The sequence below is a fragment of the Mesocricetus auratus genome, unplaced genomic scaffold, assembly GCF_017639785.1.
Source record: "Mesocricetus auratus isolate SY011 unplaced genomic scaffold, BCM_Maur_2.0 Super-Scaffold_100013, whole genome shotgun sequence".
Classification (NCBI taxonomy): domain Eukaryota; kingdom Metazoa; phylum Chordata; class Mammalia; order Rodentia; family Cricetidae; genus Mesocricetus; species Mesocricetus auratus.
The window spans coordinates 57141382-57167151 of record NW_024429196.1 but is presented as its reverse complement, the minus strand read 5'-3'; the positions used below and the strand labels follow the sequence as shown (position 1 = coordinate 57167151).

Below are 25770 nucleotides of genomic sequence, written 5' to 3'. Positions count from 1 at the left end.
GAAGATGTCAAGTTCAAAGTCAGTATAGGCATCTTAGCAAGATCCTGTTTCAAAAAAAAAATTAAGTGCCTGGTGATGTAGTTTACAGTCAAGAGTGTTTAGCTACTATGTGAGGGGCCCTGGGTTCAAGCCCAGTATTAAACAATAATAATAACAATAATATAATCCTATGCCCTGGGTCCCTAAATCCTTAACAATCTTTCCATCACTCCCATGGCACTTGCACCTACTAGGATTTAGAAGTGTGACAGCACATAGAATGCACTCTTCTGTTGTCATGGTCAGTCTAAGATTCGTCCACACTGCTATAGGTACTCATTTCTAGCGCTGGATAGATCCAGCCAGGGATCTAACAGGGGAGGCTAGGCTCCCCACTCGGGGCCACTGGAGAAAAGTCTACTGTGGCCAGAACTGTTGAGAAGCTGCATGTGCCAGCAACTGTTTTATCTTCAGCTGTACTCCAAGAAGGGCTGTGTATACCTGTTCACCTGCCCCTGGACAAGTCCAACAATCCCTAAAAATATTTCTATGAAAAACTCCAGAGGCCATTCTGCTAGCAAACAGAAGTGTGTGGAGCCAACAAACAGAAAGCTATTGATAGGTGGACAAGAATACAACAGCATTTTGTGTCCTGTATAACTCCTAGCAGATAGGCACAGGTTGTGTAATGAAAGCAGTTAATGAAAACAAGATAGGTGTACATGACTTTCTATAGTTGGACTGACTTCTACCAAAAACACCGCTGAGGGTTTACATTATGATCATTACCATATAATTATCATCTAAGGGCCTATAACATGTTAAGAGGATTCTACACAAATCAATTATATTCTATGACCTTAAAATAAAAACTGTTTTGAGCAGACTAAAGTCCCAATTACAGACAATGGCAATGCAAAGGGCAGCTCTCACCTCAAAAGGTAAAAGAGGAGAGTTTAGTCTTAGGCCAAATAAAAGTGACCACAGCCCCAGAACATGGGTTCACATACCATGCTCTAATGTAAATACAATTTCATATTATTTCTGTAATTGCAGAACAAAAGAATGCCTGCATCAGGGCACTTTTTAAATACACTAGTATAAACATCAGAAAGGTGGTTACAGCAAAGTGTGGAAATGTCCACTATAGGGTTCAGATTCTATCTGATGACTCTTAGCTTTGAGTTTTGTGGAATCCAGTGATCTATAAAATCAATACCTTTCAGAGTTTTACATGACAGTCAAAAGGAGTTAGGAGAGACACACAGGTGGACAATGTGGCTACTAAAGGGGATGAAGATGACCCAGCGCACTTTGGTTCTAGATTGCAGCTGTACTCTCGGAATTTCACACTTCAAATGTCATGGACTCCTACTGATCAAATACAGAACCTTTAAGGCATCAGTAAGCCTTCAAAATAATACTAAATGCATGTTGTGAAAAATCCCAAGGCAAAAGGGCCTCAAGGGGAGGTGGTGGCTTGCTTGGCGGTGTAGCACTGCCAGTGCCAGCACAGCAAGGAGGGAGGCCTGAGGCAGGACTCCTCTCATTGCAAGGCTTCAGGTTTATCATTTCTTCTATAACTATTAAGGAACGTTTCAGATTGGATTGAAAATTTCTGCAACAGTGAACACATTTGTAAGGCCTTTCCAGCACTTTCCATCTTCTCTTGATGCTTTAGGCTGAAGACCCCAGCAACCATGACCTTTGGGTTCTTTTCCTCAATCACCCTACGGATGTCTCTTTCATCAGAAACTGCTGAACACTCAAGCTTGCCTAGAGCAAAACACACTGGGCAGGAATGCCAACCAAACCTTTCAAAGGCCACAAGCAGGAATGGTAGTGACCTGCATGGCAGAGCATGTGGAGCACAACAGAAACTTTAGAAGACGATGGTTAACAGGTATGGCTGACATCAGGAAGACTCCAATGGATTCACTACCTCAGATCCTTGGAAAGTCCCTCTAACCTTGCTGAGAATGCAGAGCCCACATTCTCCATCTCCTTTGCTCCAACAACTCTGAGCACTTCCTTGGTTGCTATGTTTACCTTCTTTGCATAAACAAAAGCCCAAATCTTTTGAACCCCACTTCTGAGCAGGGTGTAGCTATATTTCAAACCAAAGCAGTAATTATAAAATAGTATAATATTGACAAAACTATGCCATATTCTCTTATATAGTAGAACAATTTAAACTTGTTACTTTGACACATGAAAAGCGATATTTTTAAACCACTGATAACAGAATCACTTATAGAAAACTTAGATATTAGCACTAAAACTTATTTTCTTCTTGTTTTGTTGCACACTCTCAAACTTGTTTGTTAAATGATTTATAGAGTAGTTCAGTGTTAGCATCAAAATATGCTTTTCTTTGCTCTTCTTCATGACCTCAACATTTCTGTATTAAACCGGTTTTAAAAACATCTTGCATGCTTTCTATATCAACAATATGATATTAACAAATAGCTGAAATTATGGCTTATTGTACATATTAGGTATCAAAAGTAAAAATATTTACTAAAAAATGACAAATTTAGGGCTAAGTATGTTCAAATCACATGGACCTTACTCCCTTATCTCTTCTGGGGTGCTTGATGGAAATTAGCCTGTATTATAATATAGCTACTGCAAAATCAAGGTTTTTTTTTTCTCTTTCTTCTGTTTCTTCTCTTGGCAAAGAGACATAATAATTTACATTTATAAATAAAGCACAGGGGTTTCCAAATCAACTTCAGACCTCTGTACATGAAGGCAATTATCCAAAATTACACCCTGAACTTCCAGCCTAGAGCCAACTACAGAAGGACCATTTCCATAATAAATGCAGACTTGAGTTCAAGCCTACAATTTCTAAGGTAGGTTAATTCACCCTTATGGGCACAGCTGCCATATCTCCATGCTATATGAAGACAGTAGAGGTCCCCCTGGCAGAGAGGAGACCTAGTTCTCTCAGGATACAAGCTACTCTGGTTAGACGTAGACACAAGCTACAAGGAGAGGTAGATGCAGAGTTAGAAAACACTTGAGGTGGATACCTATGAAAATGTGAATCAAAATTCCTTTTGGCCAGTGGCATGAGCCAATGGGGAAAGGACCATAAGAACTCCAGTTCTTTCTCACCTCTGTGAAGTCATACACATTACCTACCATACTGCCCCAGAAAACAGAGACCCAGGACGGCTACACTGCAACCCACCCAGGAACCAGGCTCCCAACTGTTATATTCTTACCAAGAGCACCAGGGGATGCAGAGCAAGAGTGAGTGGGGCACTTTCTATCTTACTTTGCCTCCCATGGGAAGCTCGAGTTTCTAGCACTTGGACAAGCACACTGAATATGAATACAGTGGTCTTTCTAATCATCTCCCTTTTACCTTCACAATAAATCCCATACTTAATAAGTAATAGCAACATTCAAATTCCCTGAGTAAAGGTTAAACAGATCCTCCTGCTGGCTCCTAGACCCTTCACATTTAAAATGGACTCTGCCATAAGAACCCTTTCCACAGGTAGTAGATTGTAAATGTGAAGTACAGACCCAACGAAAGCATATACAAAGGGTTTGCTAAATCCTTCCAAGGCCACCCTCCACTGAAGCAAATAATTTTTAAAGCTGACTACACACATGCCATTAATCACTGTGTGCGGCATTAATTTTTCAATAGGTCTTTGCCATGGTGGTACCAGGTACAAATAGTAAAGTGTAGCAGTTTAAAGCACCAGATCTGGATGCTTTCTGAATAGCATGCAGCAGGCGTCCATCAGAGCAAAGGAAGGTGGGTAGAACAACGACAAAGGATGTACTCTGGCTGGAAATAAGCTCCTAAAAAAGTGGCACTGGTTCTACATTACAGCTCATAAAACATAAATAAGTGAATAAATGAATAAACAAACAAATAAATAAATGTAAATGAAAATATTTTTTAAATTGACAATATGATAGAAAACCACAGTGTAGCTAAAGAAATAACTCAATCCCACTGGAAAAGGCACCTGGCAACTCCTCTCCCTTATTTCCCAGAAATTCCACATTCCATGACCACAGTATGCAATAATGAACATGCAGGCCATGCTTTTCAAACTTCTAAGCAGTGTTCTATTTTAACACTTTTCCTTTTTTAAAAAAATCTTTTAATACATTGACAGGAATAAATCCAACTACATAGCAAGCCTTCAGTAAGGTGCCTCCCTCACATCCCTGTCTCTGACTCCTTTGCTGTTCTGACCCCTTACATAAACTTATAATTTCTTTTAATTACCAGGTGTAAGCAAACACGAATAACCATTTCAATTTTCCTTTTCCTACATAAAAAACAGAATCCTAGCCACAATATCCCATACCATACATTGGGTATGTATGAAGGCCTCTCTGCATACAGGCAGATTACTCACTCATTTCCTTCCTAGTCTCTCCAAAGCACTGCACATGGCTACCTCGTATTCACAGAAGTTTCTGACTGGTATGTGCTTGGAGCACAGACAATATTTTGCTATTCAAAACAATGCTACTGGGCCCAAGAATAAGTGTTTCTATAACAAGAATAAATGTTGCCTCCTTGTTCTCTATAGATGTTACATAACATATTACATTAACATTATCTCAATGCTTTTCATAGAAACCAAGAAAGACAGCTAATTAGTGGCCATGTCAAATTGATGTTCAGGTCCTGATGAAGACCCAGGGAGTTGCTGATAAAAGACTATCAGGCTGTCCCATCTGAGGCAAGAGATGTAGCCAAAACGGACAGGATCTCGAGGTTCCTGTTTTTCAGAACTTGCTATTTGCATGTAGTCCTTGTCTCTCCCCTAGCAAAGAAAGAGTGTCTTCCAGAATTAGCAACTGTGTTGCTAGTGGTTATGAGGAAGAGGAGAAACATTTAATCTCTGAAGCATCCTTGTGGGAACATGAGTGTGAATTCCATTTTCAAAGAAACAAAAACTCATTTGTGGCATATCCCTCTTTCCCAACTAGGGCCTCACACAACAATCAATGCCCCCACTGTGGCTATTTAGTATATCACATACGCCCTCCACATTGACACAACCTCTTGCCAGGAAGTTCAATGCTGAAGAGTGCAACCACCACACATCATAAAGTCCTTTGGTGTAGATGTCTCCAAGCACAAACCAGAAGTTACTGCTGTGTCAGCACAGTGACCCTTCTGCAAATATAGGTACAAAATAACAAGGAAAACTAAGGTTTGGCAAATTCCCCCACCACTAGAAGTGGCGCAGCTGATCCCATACCTGTCAGTGTCCTTCGTGTTGAGAACCAGCATTTCTGTGAATGTGCCTGGGAGCCAACTTCATAGGATTCCTTTAGATTGGGGCTAGGATCTTGAAGATGAATCCATTCATGTACCTCACCATGAAGACAGAACTATCCACCAGCAGTTTTAATGCTGAGTATGTAGTCAGAGGTACTAGGACAGGTGGCTCACTCTCCAAGGCTGTTTATTAAGCAGCAAAGGAAAGAGGTAATCACAGATCCTTTGAGCCCCAGTGATCCTCTACAATACAGGTTAAAATGTAATCAACTTCACACCAGAATGCAAAGTTGATCACAAAAGCTACAGGTGGGTACCATAGCTGTCAAGAGCTACCACAGACATATGAGTTCCTGGATGCATTGTGTTTTATACCTTAACATCTTGGTGCCTCCGCTCATCCAAATGATGGTTTTATGGCCATTTAGTAAGGAAAGCAAGCAAAGAGCACAGCATAGGGCCTGGCCTTAGTAGACAACATGAGTAGTTTCAATTGAAGGCCATGGAAGTAAGGTCCCAGAGTTCTACACCTCCTTACAAACCATGAAATGAACAGTTCTAAACTGTGTGTCCCAAAGTTGAATAGCATATGTTGCTCAGTTAATACATATTAGGCACCATGTACATATCATCTCATATGCCTTCTCTAGCTTACTGCTACACATTAGCTCTGACCTCATCCAAAAGGCACTTACAAGGCCAAGACTATAGGATGGGCCTTTGTTCTACCTTTCATGAAGCAACAGATAAAACAAAACAGAGGGGGAGTAAACCAGCACTGGCTAAGTTCCGAGACAAGAGAAACATCTCCAATGGCCAGAAACAAAAGAGAAATGACACTCAGTGAGAAGGCAGACCAAGCTCTGCCTGGTTCCAGGTCCACACCAGTAAGAGCTATGAGCTTGGCCTCTGCAGATGGCATACTGCTAGCTTTGGACTGGGGAGTGCTAAAATCTTCCTCAGTGCTAAAATCTGCTGGTAGGGAGGGATGACAAAACTACCACCCAAATGCAGCCGGGAGCTGTGGCTCAGAAGAGCTGCAGGTTTACAGAAGGCTATCCACTGGATCCCTTTCACATCTGCATCCGTGGATCAACAGGTTCTTAAACCATGCTCTAGATTACTGTAATGAAAGCATGTAAGTACTGCCAACCACTGTTAAAGGATTGGTTGTGTAGAGACTAATAACGAGAAGAAAACCATTTCGTTTAGGAAATAATTCCAAGAAGAAAATATCTGTACATAAAGAGTACAGAAGCACCTTTTTACAAAAAACTAAATAGTTTGGTCCTCAGAATGCTGAATCCACAGGTACATGATCCATGAACAATGCAGAGCAAACATGAACAAAACAATGCCATTCACTGCACTGGGCACCAGGGAACCAGGAACTTATCGCTGAGAGAAGAGACCTAATTCCTTTCAAGGAAGAAAGCAGAAAGCAGGACTGCTAGCACAGCAATAATTCTGAGTTAGAGACATAGCTGTCTGGACTACTTACAGGGACTGGAGTGCATGGGGCAGAGTGTAGAGTGAAAGAAAGACACATAACTAACGAGCTCTAGGGATTTGCAAAATATCACCCTCAGAGGATGCTAACCACTGTGTGCATGTTAAAGAGCCCATCTGCAGACAGAAATTGACCTACACAAAAGGATTAAGGGGAATGATGCTCATACAGGACCAATAATGGTACCAGTTCCCAGCAAGCAAATGGAAAGATACATAAAACACTGGTTATCATTCAGAGTACTCAGAAGCCCCTGCATCAGTATTGGGAGAAAACAGTCACATTGTAAATACTGTTCCAGTCCTGCCTAAGAAGGAGTAAAAAGAAGATCATAAAAGGTTCAAACAAAGCTTATGGGCACTGGTTAAATAAGAATTACCCACTGCATCACAAGGTGAAATAAGCAATACTGGTATCACATAAATAATTGCCAGGCAATCAAAAAAGAAAAGCATACCTAGGGAAAAATCAATAGCAACTTACCAAGAAATGACAAATGACAGAATTAGGAAACAAACACATCTAAACAAATACTACAGTTATATTCAGTATGTTCAAAGAGTTACAGCAAAAACTGGGTATGTTAAGTAGACACTGGGAAGATAGTAAAGAAAATGCTCATCAATGAATGTGATTAAAAAAAATGTACATGACAGGATTAGTAGCAAAGTTGACCCTTCAGAAGAAAAGAGGTAATCCTGAAGATATGGTAACAGGATGTATCCAACATGAAACAGAAGAACTAAAACAGGCTAAGATAAACAAAAGAAAGGGGAAATTCCAAATGATAAAGCACATATAACTAGAGTCCCAAAGGGAGGAACTGATAGGAAATATCTGAACATTGCTCTCGGATTCCCATGGTGATGTCCTATATCCAATAAGCACTCTGCTGGCAAAATGCAAAGCAGTTCATGTCTCCATTGCATAATGATCCAAAGCTTCAGAAAGGCTAAACACACTGGACACTTTTAAGTTTTAAATATATCTTGCTGTGTATTACAATCAAGCTACAATGAACACAGTCAAGTGACCACTGCTTGGTGCAGAGTGATTTGCTACTTCACTATCTTGGAATATTCTGAAAACAACTGTAATGGTATGGATGAGAAATGCATCACCATAGGCCAGCAGTTCTAACCTGTGGATTGTGACCACTTTGGTGGTTAAATAACCCTTTCACAGGGACTGCATATCAGATATTTGCATTATGATTCATAACAGTGGCAAAATTACAGTTATGAACATAATTTTATGGTTGGGGTCACCACAACATGAGGAACTGCATTAAAGGGTCACAGCATTAAGAAGGTTGAGAACCACTGGTTTAGGGGAATTGTCTATATAATGGTCCCTAGGCAGATCTGTTAAGCAGGTGATCTGGGTGGAGTCAGCACCTGTGGAAGCACAACAATGTAAGGAGGACATTAAACATAAGAGGAAGAAAATGACCTGCTGTCAGCCTCACAAAGCCTTGCACTTGCAGAGGTAGCCATGGCCATCACAACAGCATCATAGAAGGCACTCCTCCCATACTCAGACTCTGGGCATGGGAAGAGATGTCCTCAGACAAGGGAGCTCATAACAGCCACAGTTGTCTCCTGAGGCACGGCTGGCTGGATGCTCCTTGTATATAAGCAAAGGGATCTTTGGAGATGTGTTTCAAAAACCACTGCTACTAGAGAGAGGCATGCTTCCCTGTAGGGACAAGGGAAGCAAGGCAGCAGCTTGGGCTGTCTCCCTTGACTTATTCATCTAAACTGCACCGTGAAAGAAAATTGAGCTCTACTAGGAAACACAATGTATGCCAGACACTGCTCTGGATAAAGGCTGTAAACACCAAAGGATACAATAAGAAATTAAACTTCTAGGAATCCTAAATCCCCACCTTAGATGATATAAAAGAAATGATTACAAAGCAGGGTACAAAATATAGAGAAAAAAATAGAGATGTGGAAAACAATAATGTATTCCATGAGAATAAAAATAGTCTAAAGCATTATTTTGTTTCTTTCTAATTCTAAAGTGATAACCTCTCTTACATCGGCCTTAGGATGCTGGTAAAATTAAAATTTTTGCAGAAAATAGTAAGCCACATTTGGAGATGATGAAAAGCTGAACCTAAAGCTACAATAACAACAACAAACTGTCACAAGGACAGGATGTGTTCTAATTTTTAATTTTGCTTTTCAAGTACAAAGGAATCCAATAATAATAAGTGGGGAGTATTGGCTATATAAACAAATATAGAAAGAGGCTGACAAACTGTGGCCAATAATTAAATATAGAAAGAAAGAAGTTTGGGTTTTTACGTGTCCTTTGGTACCCAAAATGTAATTGAATATGTAGCAAACAGAGGCTATGTGACAAGCTGGTCCAGTACAAGAGGGAGAGAAAAAGACAGAGGCGGACAGGAGGGAAAGACCCATTTTAGTTAGATTATCTGACTATTTCTTTGTATCATATATCTCATTGTCTCAATCTCAGAAATAAAATTAAAATGACTAATATCTCTCATTTACTCACATGCCCCTCCTTTTAGTCTTTCCTGGAAGGTTCTTACCTATGTGGCCCTAGGTAACTTTGATCCTCAGCTTCCCAAATTCTGGAATTAGTAGCCTGCATCATATAGGTTATTGAAATGGTTTATTTTTATTCTTTTAAGACATCTAACCTCTCTACAAGGTTCAGGAGTTCAAATCTTAGGCTTCACATAGCTGCAGGAAAGAACAATTCCTTCTGCAAGTGCTATCATATCTGCAGACTTAGATATTATGTATTCCCCTTTCTCCCTGCTGTTTGGTTGTCTGGAGTCTTCCCTATTAATTCTCCCTCATTCTCTGTTGGCTATTATCCACCAGGTGCCCTCCTGAGGACAGGTTCCATCCAGGATGAGACACCTCCTCTGAGTACTCATAGTCAGCGTTGCCTTGGTAGAGGATGAAGTTGCATGCCTCCTTGAAGACAAGAATTATGTCTAGATTATTCGACACTGTGATGTCTACAACCTAGTAGAAATCAAGTTCATAAAATCTCACAAACAGCAATAAGAACTATTTCCTTACAGAAAAGTGTAAAAAAAAAAAGTATGATAAGGAGGGCAAAAATTTTCTTTGTACATAATTTGACAAATGAATAAATGCAAATGAAATCCTGGCATGCTGTGTGAAGCTTCGAGGCAGAACATTTCTTCTTAACTGGGATCCATTCTTCTCTACCCTGCCTCGTAAGTGTCTGAACAATATAATCTATCTCCCTACATTTCAGTGTTAAGTAGATTATACTACTGCTAAAATTACCACAATTCCTTTATTATAGAAGTAAAGAGGGGCTAGATATAATGGGATTTTCACATCAACAGTCTTGAACTGAAATCTGTTTCACATTATACCATTTAATATGAAATGCTTCAAGTCTGGAGAGAGGAATAGAAAATAGCAACCATCCATGCACTCATTATTCTATTTTATCAAATCATAACATTTTGTCATATTTTACTTCATACTTTTACAAAACAAAACATCTTGAACACAGACGAAGACAGTTTCCCACACCCTCCCATTACTATTCTTTACTGCCTAGAAAAGTGTAAGTCTGACATCAATGTGCAAATTTAAATAATGTATGCCATATAAAGAATGTAGAGGGCTAGTTAGTGGCTTCTTAAATGTTACATGAATTATGTATCTGATGATATAGAAATAAAGATATTCCTACCAACCTTGTTAAAACAGAGCAGCAGAGCCTTACTAAATTACAACAGGAGTCATTTTAAACATACACTTGAGTTCATATGTAAATAGGGAAGTATGAAGGAATGAAAGCATAGAGATCAGCCAAGATCAGTGAGCTCTAGGATTCAGATCAGTGTGCTCTGGGACCCAGATCAGTGTGCTCTGGGATTCAGATCAGTAAGCTCTGAGATCCAGCTGGAGATGGAGACTGTGGCTCCCACTGCAGGAAACATCAACAATATTTTCCCCCTTGGAGGAAGATTTGAAACATGTATATAAAGTGAGAGCCAAATCTGAACAATATTATATTTCCTATAGAAACTCATTTTAATATCTCTGCTATTGACAGTAGTAGTCAGTATATCAAATGTAAGATTGTGTCATGGAATATTCCACATTGGGAAGAATCTTGTCCATGTGATGTAATAATACAGAAACAAAACCAAGCTAACCAGACTCTTTCCACTGGTAAAAAACTAGTCCACCAACACTGTTCCTACTATAGCTAATTCTATTCTATACCTCAAGTTGAAAGAACCAAGAAATCCACATACTCCCTCCCATCCACCTATATAACTTACACAGAACCAAATCAACAACAAAAAAACCTTAATACAACCAGCCTCAAGGATCTGTTGCAAATTGCTAATAACTTCTGAATGATTAAATCTTCCAACACAAAGATAACTGAGTACCTACCATCTCCAAAAAGATGTGTCATAAGCCTGGTCAGTACTTGCTTAAGGTCAAACTCCACAAGCTTCACGGCCTCCATGGTGTGAGTCTCTTGCTTGTGAGCAGAGCGAGAACTTTCTTCAAAGAGCTGCAAGCTCTCTCCATCCTTTACACCAGCAAATAACTGTAAGCCAAAAGGAATGATAAAATGTGTAAAAAAAAAAGAAGAAGAAAAAGAAAAACAAAGAAAGAAGGGAAAAAGAAAGGTCATCTTCCATCTCTGTCAAACAGCATAGAAATTCTGGAGATAAGAATTATATCCTAACAAAAGCATTAAATTAAAATTTAAAAATAATTAAATTTTATAACTAATATGCACATTGAAATTAACAGTGCTTTGTACTAACTAGCCAAGCTCTGAGCTACCTAGACAGAGTAGAGGGTCCCTGGGGAATTAGAGACACTGCTCAGATCTTTGCTGATCTGTTTTACATTTGCCTGAATTTACTGTCATTTCCTTACAAGAGACACTATCCTCAATTTTAATGGAAATACCATGTTTTAGAATCTAAAAGAGTACCCCTAAGTGTCCCACAGGATCATCCCAATGTGATCTAAGACTAAGAAAGAACAGTTTAAGAATTAGTCTTAGAATGTCTATGAAAACAGGAAGCATGCTGGAGTTTTAATATTCTATTTCTAAAACCCATTTCAGGGCTTCTCATATATTTCTTCCACTTACTGTACACAGTATTAAATGATAGTTAAGCCTCAACTCATGATACATAAAATGGGATCATGCTGAATTCAGATTTATATGGTAAGTAATGGATGAAAATACAGTGCACCTGGTACAGTACAACAACTAAACAAATGTTCCTTAGGGTCATCATTAACCACAGCTGTCATTAATTATGTAGAGTATCTGGGGCTGATGAGATGCCTCAGTAAGTAAGTGTTTGCCACATAACCATGAGAATCTAAATTCAATCCCTAGCAACTGCATGGAAAAGCAGGCACAGTGACATACACCTGTGATCCCAGTGCCGGGGAGACAAAAACCGGAAGCTCTCTGAAGCTCACTGGGCAACCAGGCTATCCAAGGCAGTAAGCTTCAAATTCAGTGAAAGACCATGTCTCAAAAGCTAAAGTGGGGAGTAATAGAGGAGGTCACTAGATATCCACCCCTGGCTAATGTGTGCACACTCGTATAGACACAGGCATATACCTCTCCCAACAACCACACACACACACACATACATACATACATACATACATACATACATACATACATACACACACACACACAAACACACACACACACACACCAACATTCAACTGTGGTGGCATAGCAGATCAACTTTACCTATGAGGAAAGTTAAGAGAGAGAAATAAAGCCAGGTGGTGGTGGCGCAAGTCTTTAATCCCAGCATTAGGAAGGCAGGGGCAGATAGATCTCTGTGAGTTCAAGGTCAGCATGGTCTCCAGAACAAGTTCCAGGACAGCAGGAAACCCTGTCTCAAAAAAGCCAAGGAGAGAGAGAGATAGAAATGAGCAAATGGCCATCATTGTTTACACCTGAGTCTCATGGGAGCCAATATTTTACTAAAGGTTTGTCAGATCTAGAAATGTTGTATTGAATGATTAGAATAATCTTCATACAAAAAAGAAACTGCTAAAGTCACAAAGTAAATAGGGATTACTAAGTAAAACTCTACAAAATAACATGAAACCAGCAAAACATTAGGCAAAAATTCACTATGAATGCCTGCCTTCCCAGCACACCTAGGGCTGAGCTGTGTCAACTTAGCACATCCAGCAAGACAAAAGTGCAAGCCCAGTAGCTGACCAAGCCAGAATGTATGCTGAACATCACAGAAAGACTCATTCTACCACCCCATTCCACCCACAAGAACTAAACATATGTAAAACAGAACTTGGGGAAATCTCCAGTCAGGTGCCACACCTCCTGGACAAAAGGGGAGATCTAGCTATGATCAAAAACCAAAAAAGTTCCATACTGAGTTCTCCTCTAAACGCTAATAAAGTCTTTTCAGAATATCTCACTGCCCTGGGCCTTAAGTGAGACCCATGAGTTTTGAAAATAACCTACCCTGTATACAATTAATACAGTTCAGAACTCAAGCCAATTACAAAGGAGCAAATTGCGCCTTTCCCATAAGATGCAGGAGGAATGCAAAAACAAACAGTCCTCATGTACCTGCAAATGAATAACTGAAAGATAAACCAGGCACTGAATAATGGACTGGCTACAGGGAGCTGGCAGAAACAAAGGATTAACAGGTGAGTGGGGAATGAAGTGTGAAACTAGGCAAGGCACAAACAGTGAAGATTCTCTAAGTAAAACTTTTTGTGTAGTTCTAGATTTGAGAATGAAGTTAATATTTAACCAACTCAAAGCATGAAAAAGAAAGCCAACAGAGGTGTGGAGAACCCTAAATTGACTTTCATTTAAATAGCACAGTCACAGAGAGAAGAGGAGAGCACTGGCTGCAGTAACTTTAAAAGAACAGTGTATTAAGTTGCTTTATAAGGTTAAAAATGTAATTATAAGATAAACGTGGTACACAAGTCAGTCATTTTCTCAACAAAAATACATGGTGACAATTCTTAAGTCACCCTAAATTCCTTTTATGAGCCAGGAGTTAGTGGCGCATGCCTTTAATCCCAGCACTTGGGAGGCAGAGGCAGGCGGATTTCTATGAGTTCAAGGCCAGCCTGGTCTACAGATCGAGTGCCAGGATAGGCTCCAAAGCTATACAGAGAAACCTTGTCTCGAAACTAGGCCCCCCCAAAAAAAGCTCCTTCTATGGTTTGTTGTATATTAAATGCATTATGGGTTAAAAACAAGATCCTAAAAGTCACTAGCAAGGGCAATGGAGAGGGCCAGAAAGGGCCACTTGGTGTTGACTTGGGACTGAAGGCATCCACATATTCAACACCTGTATGTAGATTTCCTGGCTGTGTCTAACAAGGCCTAGATAAAATGCATTGACTATAACAATAAGCATAAGATTTGTATGACATTTTCAAATGAATTTGTGATTCCCTCTTTCTCCCACACCCCCTTCTCCTTGTATTCTTCTATGTCCAGTAGCCTCATATTCACTCCTGTCACCTGTGTTCTATTACCTGCCTCCTTCCTTAAGACCTCCTTTTCCCCTTACCACTGCCCCCTTCTGGTTACATGAAATCTACACACACACATACCCACACTTCAAGCCAGGCTCTGCACATAAGAGAGGACATGTGGTACTTGTCTGAAGCTGGGTTACCTTGCTTAATGTAATATTTTCCAGATTTACCTTTTCCTCGCAAATATCATAATTTCATTTCTCTTTACAGTTGAATTAAATCCCATTGTGCATATGTACCATAGTTACATGATCCATCCATGTACTGATGAACACCTAGGTAGTCTGGTTCCATTGTCCTGCTAGCACGAGTAGAACAGCAATAAGCATGGATGGACAAATATCTGTGAGGTGAATACACACAGTGCTTTAGGTATCTGACCATAGATGGTAGAGCTGGGTCATATTAATACTTTATTTCGTTTAGGTTTGTGATTACCTTCCACACTGATTCCCACAGTGACTACACCAGTTCATAATCCCACCAATAATGTGTCTTCTCCCTCCCCCCATCTGCGACTCTTTGTTTGAATTTGGATTTTTTGACAGTTCAGAATATTAGACACTTTTAAAAAATATTTAATGGCCACTTGAGTTTCTTCTTTGGAGAACTGTCTGTTCATTTCATTCATCAATTTACTGACTGACAGTTTTGTTCTTTCAATGTTTAACTTTTGCAGTTCTTTATATATTCTAGATATTAACACCTTGTCTGGCAAAGATCTCCCATTCTGTAAGCTGTCAACAGAGCAGAAAGCCTACATATATTTTTTAATGTCCTAATCACCTTATGCTTCTCTATATTCTTAAGCTTATCTCCCCTCCTTACCACAAATGGCATTATATCATTAGCAAGAAAAATAGAAACTTCTCGCAAATTAGCATTAGAACTGAGGAGAAATATTTGATATTGCAAAAAGTCAAAGCCTTCAACTTTAATCCAGTGTGGACATTATGTTGGTTATCCTGAAACAGCTGAGAACAGACACACCAAACAATACAGTCTAAAGCCAAGACTCAGCCAATAGCTTCACACAATGCTATAAGAAGGCTTGTTCTCCTAAAGGATCAGCATAGAAGTCATGACAAAGGAGGCTGGCACAGCTGTCAGTTGCTACATAAGAAAACTAGCTCTACCTCTGGTGTACCTTTCTCCAAACTCAAATTACTTTCTGATAATATTAATGTATACCTCACATTAGCAAGGTGCACTATCACTGTGAAAGCACATGCACCACACACAGCTCCTGCCACTGCTCACTCTGCCCCCACACCACCTCCTTACACAAATGGAACCTCCAAGTAGAAAGTCTGTATCTTCGCCAAGTTCTCCAGTTAGCAGAGAATGCTAGGAGACAAGTGATAGCCTACGGAAGCCAATTATGGGCTATGGCGAACCACTTCAACAAATCAGCAGCACTGGATGTTTATGCAGATACACCAACATGTTTAATAGGGGAATCCCCATTAAGGATTCATTAATAAAAGTATCATCAATAAAAGTATTAGTAGTAGTATCATTAATGAAAGAATTTAAGAATGGACTCAGGCAGAAGCACAAGAACAACCTTATTAGAGTTAAAAAGAAAAAACACAGAACAGGCAAGCAGCAAAACCTTAGCTGCTGCCTAGAGGAGTAGAATGAAGGAAAGAAGGAAAAAAACCTATGCCACTGAAGCTTAAGGACCAGGGAAGCTTTAGAGAAAGAGGAAGGAAGCTTAAATATGGGGGGATAATTATAAAAAGAGACAGAAAGGAGTAAAGGAAAGAGTACTGCTTTATTGAATAGGTCAGAAAAGCGGGGAGACCTAGGACCCCACTAGGGTTTTGGAATGGAATAGAACTGTATCACATTATTCTGATATTATTATCAATGAATTATAATCAATAAATTATTCTATCTCTTTAGCATGGCTTTATAGGAGTCTACCTTCCTAGTAGTGATACCTTAAGCAAAGTGAATGAGCCAGCCCAACTGGAACGCTGGAACAACACTCAGGCTAGGGATTCTATTCTCTTACGCAGGAATTTTTTGACAATGCCAAATAAAAGAAGTCAAGCATCACAAGGCTATTATTTTCAAAACCAGTAAGGGCTACAAAGTGAGTTCCAAACCTCTCTGACTCCCAGAATACGTGAGTATAACCAAATGTATCTGGAACATACACAAAACATTGAAGACTGGAAACCACCCAAATAAGGTGAAAGTGCAACGTGTGAGGATCTGTACAGTATAGCACAGATGAAGATCAAGATCATCTGATCAGAGCCAGCTAGTATTTCTGATGAAGTAAACTCTGGGGCAGGAAGACAGAAGGATTGCCTACACCCACCTCAAAGAAGGAAAAAGACCCAGAGGGATTTACATCCAGCAGGGGTAAGGCCACCCAGACAGAATGATCTCATCCCAGTCGCAAAGACTTTAAAGGTAGTTCCTCACTTAACCTGGTAGTTGAGAGACAGACAGTGTCAATGAAAACTTACCTTTTCACTAACCACACAGAACAGGCTGCGACAGCTGTTTTTATATTAGCTCTTTGCTTATTTCTGACATTTTCTTAAGTATCACTATATGAACTCAAAATGATCCAAAATACAAATTCTAGCCTTGCTGCAGAAACCAGGGGAAGTAGTTCAAATGAGAATAGAATAGGTAAAAGAAATTAATTCACATATGATCTAACAATGAAAGTGGGTAACAAAACCAGATTATATTTAAAATTGAGAAAGCAAAAAAAATGATTTTTCAAGAAGTCCTAGAATTTAAGCAAAAATTATAAAGGGCAAATTTAGAAAAAATAAAAAGAATGGTCAGAATAATATATAAACACAAAAATTTCCAAATGGCCAAAGTAAAGGGAGTCAGATGAAAGAAGAATTGCCCAGACCCTTTTCTATTTGCTCATTTAAGTATCCAGAGACCACTTGTTCCTTATGAACCACGATCCTTGCATGTGAGTGCTAAATTCTATCTATGCAGCTTATTTCTATGGGTTTCTATGACAGAGTTTATGACATTCTGCTGCTACTTACAGAGCCATCAGTGGATGACAACAGGCATTGTCTACCTTATCCACCACATGGTTTCACTGAATGTCATAACACCATATCCCAGTTACTCCAGTAAAAACTCAGAGGTTTGAGAGATTAATGGAGGAGCACCATTGCATAGTAATTGATGGTACCTGAATTCAAACCTAACTTTATGATTGTGATCCACTCAGGGACCCAGAGCCCTTTCTCTAACTTCAGTAGAGAAAGGACCAGATAAACAGGATGAAAATTTCATATAAAACATGGGACTGCCAGGCCCCATACACTTACATTTCCTGAGACACTGTCCATAAAATAATTATAGTTTACACCAAATAAAACAGGTTTATTGTATAAGGATCGATACATTTTATTATTATTATCATTATTATTATTATTATTATTATTATTATTATTATTATTATTATTATTATTATTATTATTTGCAGTTGGGAGATAGCCCAGTCTGTAACGTGAGTGCACTGCAAGAATGAGGCCCAGAAACTACACTAAAAAAAAAATCAGATATAATGATGTATGCTTATAATTCCAGTGCTAGAAAAGGAAAAACAAGCAGATCCTGGACTCTCTGGCTAGCTAGCCTAGTATAGCTGGTAAGTCCAAGTTTAAAGTGAACAATTCCTGAAGAATGGCACAAAGGCTGACTGACCTCTAGCCTCTACAAGCACATGCTGCACACACAGACATAATGTAACAACAGGTTAAGCTTGCCTTTTGGGTACACTAAATAGCTGTGAACTTGCACTCACATGGACAATCTGGGAACCATTCAAGGAATACTCTGCACACAGAAGGGGTGCTGTAGTGCTCCATATTAGCAGTACTTGAAAAATGGCATGTGTTAAAAACCACGTGAACTTCTGGAACAATGTACAATATGGGAGAGCATCTTGGCAAGTCCTGGCAAGTCCTGGTGTGACCTGGAGCACCCTGGAGCGTCCTGGAACACCTGCTTTATCCCCTGTGTTTGACTCCAACGATCTCAGCCTTTCTTCCTAAACTGAGGAAGAGAAGTAACTAAAAGAAAAATAAAAAGAAACTAAGGCAAGGAGTATCTTGGAGTTGTACAAATCATATACAAAGAGACCAAAGGGGATTATTAAACAACCTCTCAAATATAAGACTAGTTCAGAAGAATTCCTCCAGAAGAATCAAGTCTATGATATTCTGCACCTTGTATAAAACTCTGAAATATGAGGTGTCCAAGAAAACATTCAAGAAAGTCCTGCAGAACTTGTCTGGGTGGACCCAGACACAAATGTGAGGGTCCTTCTTGGGCACTTGGCAAGGGTATCTACAGAACATATCTAATGCATTCTGCATTAACACAAAAGTGCTAACAAAAACAATCTAACTTTTCTGCCATAGTCCTGGGCCAGAAGAAGGTGAGAAAAGTGGATGGTCTTCTCAGCCTCAGAGGGAAATCAGGCATTAGCAATCTCTTTGTAAACAGCCTCCACATTGTCAGGCATGATGCTAATCTAGCACTCAAGAGACTAAAGCTGGTAGATTATAAGATTGATGTAGCCTGGGCTAAATAGGGAGAGTCTCTTTCAAACAATCAAACAATATTTTGGGAGTGAAGAGACCCTGCAATAGCCAGGGAAGTGCTGGAATAAGAAACTGTGATAGAAGTAGAAGTAAGATTAAGTTTGGGAAAGGCAAATGTGAATCAAGTGTAACATTTTTTAACTCTTAAAAAATATTTTACTATGAAATTTTTAATTCAGGAAATAAGGGAATATAATCAACTCCCAACCATTCGCAGGCCCACTTGGAACAACTATTAACATTCTGCCATCTTATTCCATGTGTTTTCTTACTTAATTTTCTATTTTTATTTGCTTAATCGAATTTAGTTTTAGATCTATTTTATCTTTAAGTATGTGTTTGTGTGTGTTGGGGAGGTACGTGCACATGGGCGTGGATGTATAGGGAAAACAGAAGCAAGTGCAATATTTTTAAACTGCAAGACATTTCTGCATCACAACATTAAAATAGATGTTATAAAACCAATTCAATCACATGGAAAAGTTGCAAGCCTTTGGTAAAACAGTCAGCCACTATGAGCAATTTGGCTACATGGAAGCTTATAAAGTGATGCTAGTCTGAGGTAATAGAGCAAGGGGGCTACATACAGGATGATGGGCATGGCATATAGCATTTTTTCTCTGCATGATAATAAATGTAAGAGAAAGTAACATGAGAAATTAACAGAACACCGTGAATAATGTAAATGGAAACTATGGCTGGGACCTGTAGCCAAGCAAAACAGTTAAGTATAGACAGTGGGCAAAGAAAAGAGAAAGAAGAGGCAGGAATGACTTCAAAACCTGGGCAATAGTCATCAAGTGAAATTCTGGCTAATAGCATGCTTTGTCTGCATCATGCTGCAATTCTGCAGGTCATTTTGTTTAAAAGTTTAATTAAGTCACATGACTTTATTTGAAAGTGCCTAATAGAAAAGACTCAAAGATTCATGGACAAATTAAGCAGGACAAATGGTTACTTTCTCAGTAATATGAGAAGTCTTAGACAACTGTGGAAAATTAGGAGATATTTTGTATCAGATAAAAATAACTGAGGTGCTTGGAAGTGAAAACATAAGAGGTCCATGAAACACAAGACAGTGGCTAAGTACTTCCACATGATAAGTAGACTCCTTCCTATCTTCCTATCTTCCTTCCCACATTTTGCAATTTCCCAGGCCTCGGAAGCATTTGTCAGAGAACCGGGTTATACAGTGAGGAGTCATTGAGAACAACTGCCCGCTAACAACTGATAGGGGGACTTGGAGGGAACAGACAGATCCATTATTGATTGGCTGGAATGAGCCTGCTGCAGATTGCAGGACACAAATAATGTGTGTCATATAAATTCCCCAACACTCATGAAGGATTGTGTACCAACTGAACACTTTACAGTCACTACCAGAGCGCCCCAGTTCTATGTTCTGCTGAGACAGAAGTGAGTACTAAGTGCACAGCAACAGAACACAGGTAATGCCAGCCTGACAAAGATATTTTCATACCAAATCCTGTAGCTTAAGCATTGTAGGCCAGCATGAGACCAGTGCCATCTAGAGGCAGAGGAGAGGGAACTGCTACATCACTAGCCAGGCTACAAGATTTGTCATCAAAAAAGATTTTCCTTTATTTCCATTTTCAAAAGATTAATGTCTAGCAAATTGTATTTGTAATACCTTTTAATTAAAGCCAGACATAAGTGACACAAGGGGCATATAAACTCATTAAAGTGCCAGATGATTTTTTTCTGCATTTTTACCCTCAATGGTATAATTTCTGAAACAGATAAACAGTGTTTCAGAAGACAATCCCAAAGAAACAAGGAGACAGACAACACAAATCACTGGCTTAGCTCTGCATTTGCAAATTGCCAGATCCTTTCAATGCCAAGAGACAAGAGCAAGAAGACTTGGAAATTTTAAAAAAAATGAATACAGGTAGTAATAAAGAGAAATTGCACTAAAGAGTCTAACACTTGCTTGAGGACAACAGAAAGACACCGTCTTAAAAGAAAAAAACAAAATACACAAAACAACAACAAAAAATACTTTAAGGTTGACTGCTATGGTTTGGATCTTAAATGTTTCCGCAAAGACTTGGCTGCAAGGTCAGGGACCCAGTCTGTGATCACTCCTGAAAAGCAGTAAAGGAAGACCTGTTGTTGAGGCATATTCTTAAATTATGAAAGCCCAAAGGCTTCGTCTATCTCTTTCCTTCCCACCTACTACAAAGTGAGCATCCTGCTGTATGAGACGTTACCACCAGGATGGACTGAGTCACCATGGGACAAAGTCAACAGGGTCAAGTAACCAGAGACTAAAATGAGCCTTTTTTTCAAATGTTGATATATCGTAGGGATTTGTTATGGTAACAAAAAGCTGACGACTACCTTAATTATGATAAATATGCCACACTAACTTAATGTCTTTAATAGTGGGAAAGCTGGTGGTACAAATTCCAAGAGATCTCTCTATTGTTGAAAACAATTCGGCAACCAAAATCTATTCTATAATAAAAGTGTGATTAAAATAATGAATATGGAGATGATATCCTCCTTTAACTGAAATCAGCAAGACAGAAAGAATTGGAGACCCAACAGTCATATCAAATCCTCACTGTGACTGAAGATGGATGACCATGATTTTCCAATAATTTCAACACTACCAAAAGTCTCTGGGTACCAGCAAAACCTCCAGAGCAGGGACCATTACCACAGTGCTTTCATCACCATATGAAGCACTGCAGATGCTGAATGTCATCGCTACCAATTACTCGATTAATTTAAAACGATCTCAACAAGTCCACACTGAGTAAAGAAGCACATTTTGGGGTTGAAAGTTTTAAGTGTTCTATCCAATTAACATCAAACATTACATTAAAAACACATTCCACTCCTTAGAATAATCCTACCCCTCTATCTTCCCTTGAAAAAACAAAAATGCTGGTCCTACCCTCTTCCCAGAGAACAGAAGCCATCCAATAGGAAGCCTCCCAGTGTCTAGTCCTCTATCTGCTTCCATAACCATCCCTGTTTTGATGCAGCCAGGCTTGAATCCTTCACTCTTCCTTGACTGTAAAGAAGGCAATTGTTCTTTGAAGTACAATTTCCTCTGGGCAGGCTCTAGACCATACCCATCCTCTGCCTTCTAGATATACTATATCCCATTACTGTGTCCCTAGAGTTCTTAATTACAGTTCATGTTGTCAGCTCTATGGCCACTGTCCCTCATCTGGTTCTTATCTCAAGAAACACATTTAATTCTTTCCTCTAAACAAGTGAACCAAAGAAATAAAAACTGGCTGTTAGGACAGATCATATTCCCCCGTCATGTGTTCACAGTGAGGGTGCACACCCTTCTGCCATCTTCCTCACAGATTCTTTCCCTCTACTGTCACTATGTACTTGTAAGCCATTAGTCTCCTGCTCAGCTTTCTATACTCCTTCATCTGCACACTGTGCCTTAGATGAATGGATTCACCTCCTAACTCCAGCTTTCAACTATGGGCCAATGTCTCTGAGTTTAGAAGTTCAAATGCCCAGAAAGGTACACAGGAAGCTCTTCATGAAGTTGCTGGTGCCTCCGTACTTACATCCATTACCTACCATTTCTTCATGTGCCAGGAACTCCATAACACATGTTCTAGGGATGTGTCACAATTGTCATATTTTGATGCTATTAAATATGCTACTCCTAATACCTTTTCTGCAACTATAATATTTTGTTCAAGATTTTTCAAAATTACTTTTATTTATTTTTATATCAGAAGTGATTTCTCATTTCTAGGTGCTGACCATCTCTCTCAGCATACTAATTGCTTGGCATGGAGCCTGTAGCTTGTTTATCTTTCACAAGGCCATGAACAAGGAGCAGTTCTGAGTCAAGATCTTCTTTCATATCAATCCTGCTTAGTATTAGGTTGCCAAGAACATGGAACACAAAGGTAAACTATATCCAACTCAGCTAAACCAAAGCTTTGGGTAAGTAAATGACCTCTGAGTCCCAGGACAGGACAGAAATAAATAAATAAATAAATAAATGCATATATACATATATATATATATATATATATATATATATATATAGAGAGAGAGAGAGAGAGAGAGAGAGAGAGAGAGAGAGAGAGAAAGGGAACACGCAACTCAAGTAAGTACTACCTCATCTATTAACCCTTGGCTCGGAAAGAAATAAGTAAGAATCCCCTCGAAACAGAATCACATGCACACAGGAACTCCCAGGCCTTCACATCCCATGAATGCAGCTAGTGAATTCAATTACGTTATTCAAATCCGACTAAAGCATTTCAGCAAATATTAAGTATTCAAATCACTTTGGAGGAAGGATTGGGAGATTTTATATTAAAGGGATAGCAGACTCATCTAAGTGGATTTGAGCTGCTAATTTCCAAGGTTTTTAATTTCTTTAAACAACTGGGATCATCTGCTTCTCATAGGGGAGGACTTGTGTTTGAAAGGGCCAGTTAAACACCACTCTGTCCTCAGGTCTCTGTGGGAAGTTCATTCTTGCTTCAGCTAATTGATATCGAACTGGCTTTGTCTTTCCTTGAATTTTCTGTAATGCACCACATGCCAATTAATCAAATTACAGAGATCAGCACAGGGGAAGGAACGCACTGAAACTGTGTATTGCAAGAAACAGACTCAATTCTCTCCCTGCTGCTATCTTATTTCCTCTCCTTGTAATGAGACTTTGTGGCAGTGGAATAAGGCAAAGAGGTCCAAAATGGTTAAGATACTGTAACTGAGAAACAATGACTACCAGACAGCCAAGCTAAACGTTGTTGTCGGGGTATCCAATGTATACTGATATATCCAACTTCCACTGAACACACTCTTCTGGCTTCAGTCTAAACTTCTTAAGAGAATGGTCATCCTTCATTCAAAGTGACCTTTATTTCCAAACTCACATGATCGACCCAAATCTTCCAGCTTCTATAATATAAAACTCAACTTGAATAGTCAGTTGAGTAACCCGAAGATATGTTCCTCAGATGCCAGGTTCAACAAAAATTCTCAGGGAGGCAGGCAGGCTCACCAAACATGACTCCATAGAGTCATTTTCTTGGCAGAGCTGATCATCCAATGTAGCACCATCAGGAATTCCTGAACCCTAGGCCTCCCCTCATATCCTGCTTCCAGTTATCCTCCTACTTTTATTAATTCTCACACCAACTTTTTAGCACCTTCCTTCTCTTGTGGGTTATCCCAGGGATACAGATGGGAGAATTTTGCTCTGGCCTATGCAATGAAAGCAAAGAAACTTATATATGAAGGAAGGTACAGACAGCTGTACACAAAGAGCAATAGATATTCAATGTGTAGACACACTGAGATAAAAAGTAAGCATGGTTACTGAGATGATTATTCGGTCACCCACCTATGCCTGTGATCCCAATGCTAGGAAAGTGGAGACAGGAGAGTCTAGACTGTGGCTTTACCAGCCAGAGACTAGCCAAATCCGTCAGTATTAGGTCCAATGGGAGACCCTTTCTCAAAAATTAATGTGTTGAGCATCATTGAGAAAGATATCAAATATCACCTCTGTCTTACACAGGAACACGCATGCACATGTACACACTCACACACATACCCCTCTGTATGCACATACATAGAAATAATTAAAATAAAATAAAAAACAACAATCAACAATGGCAACAACAAAAATACTACATCCCCATGTGAACTGGTTCTCAAAACTAACACAGTTTAAGGGAGAAAGGAACGCCCATTCTGCTTCCTCCTACAGTAGATGGGAATAAATATTATGGAGACCCACAACTGAACAATATGCAGAGGGTGAAAGACTTTAGAACACTCAGTCCTAAATAAGACGTCTCCATCAAATCTCTCCCCTCAGGGCTCAGGGAGCCCAAGAGAAGAGGAGGTAAAAAGATTGTAAGGGTTTTTATGGGATTTCTGTGAGTGTATGTCTGTATCTATATGTGTTTCTTGTGCTTTTCTTTGGCTCTTTTTCTTCTCTTTGTTTTGTCTCAGTCTTGTTTGGTTTTTATTTCATCTTATTATTATTTTTGTCCCTGTTTATATTCTAATGAAAGAAAGCAGCAGAATGGGTTTGGGTGGATGGGAAATTGGCAAGGATCTATCTAGTAGAAGTTGGGGGAGAGGAAATCATAATCAGAAATTATTAAATGAAAAAAAACCTATTTCAATAAAGCAAAGATTATACAAACAAAGGATAGAGGGAGGGAGGGAGGGAGGGAGGGAGGGAGGGAGGGAGGGAGGGAGGGAGGGAGGGAGGGAGGGAATACAAACAAGGAGACAAGGTGGAGGAATCCTGAGGACACCTAAGCTTCTATGGGTTCTGTTGTTCTAGAGAACCACAATCAACATACACAAACTCCTAATCCTTGAGACACATTTGGAAAGTTGGAATCCCCACAATTCTTCTGAACGAAACTAGCAGCAGATCTTCATTGATGTCCTGTGTTGTTGCAGGTTCCAAATACTGATGGAGCCTTCCAGTAATAAATCACCACTAGTACAGATGATTCATTGTGGGTGATTTTGTTGTAGCTTGCTTGATAAATCCTACAATATAAATTAACATATGACTGAATCAATATCTAACAATCTGATTCTAAAATGATATCTCTGGCACCCGCGTTCAAATAATCATTTGTACCATTACTGCCAAAGCAAGTGGATGCATATTCTACATAGTCCCACCACAAGACCTCCATGAAGCTATTACTGGCCCCGCAGTATAGGTACCCACATTCAGTGCATCACATGACCTATCATCACTCCATGTACTAAGAAGCAGTGTTGAAGAAACCTACACACTAATTATACTCAGAAACTTTAAATTAGTATTCACAACAAATAAGT

General features: G+C 39.4%; 1 protein-coding gene across 5 annotated transcripts in view; it reads right to left on the bottom strand.

Annotated features, from left to right (window-relative positions):
* Fars2 (phenylalanyl-tRNA synthetase 2, mitochondrial) overlaps positions 1-25770 on the bottom strand; it is a 402667-nt gene that overhangs the window by 292152 nt on the left and 84745 nt on the right. For all 5 annotated transcript variants that reach the window (XM_040755833.1, XM_040755836.1, XM_040755835.1 and 2 more), the window contains one exon: positions 11192-11351. In XM_040755833.1, the coding sequence (XP_040611767.1) occupies positions 11192-11351 (160 nt within the window). The remainder of the gene's footprint in view (positions 1-11191; positions 11352-25770) is intronic.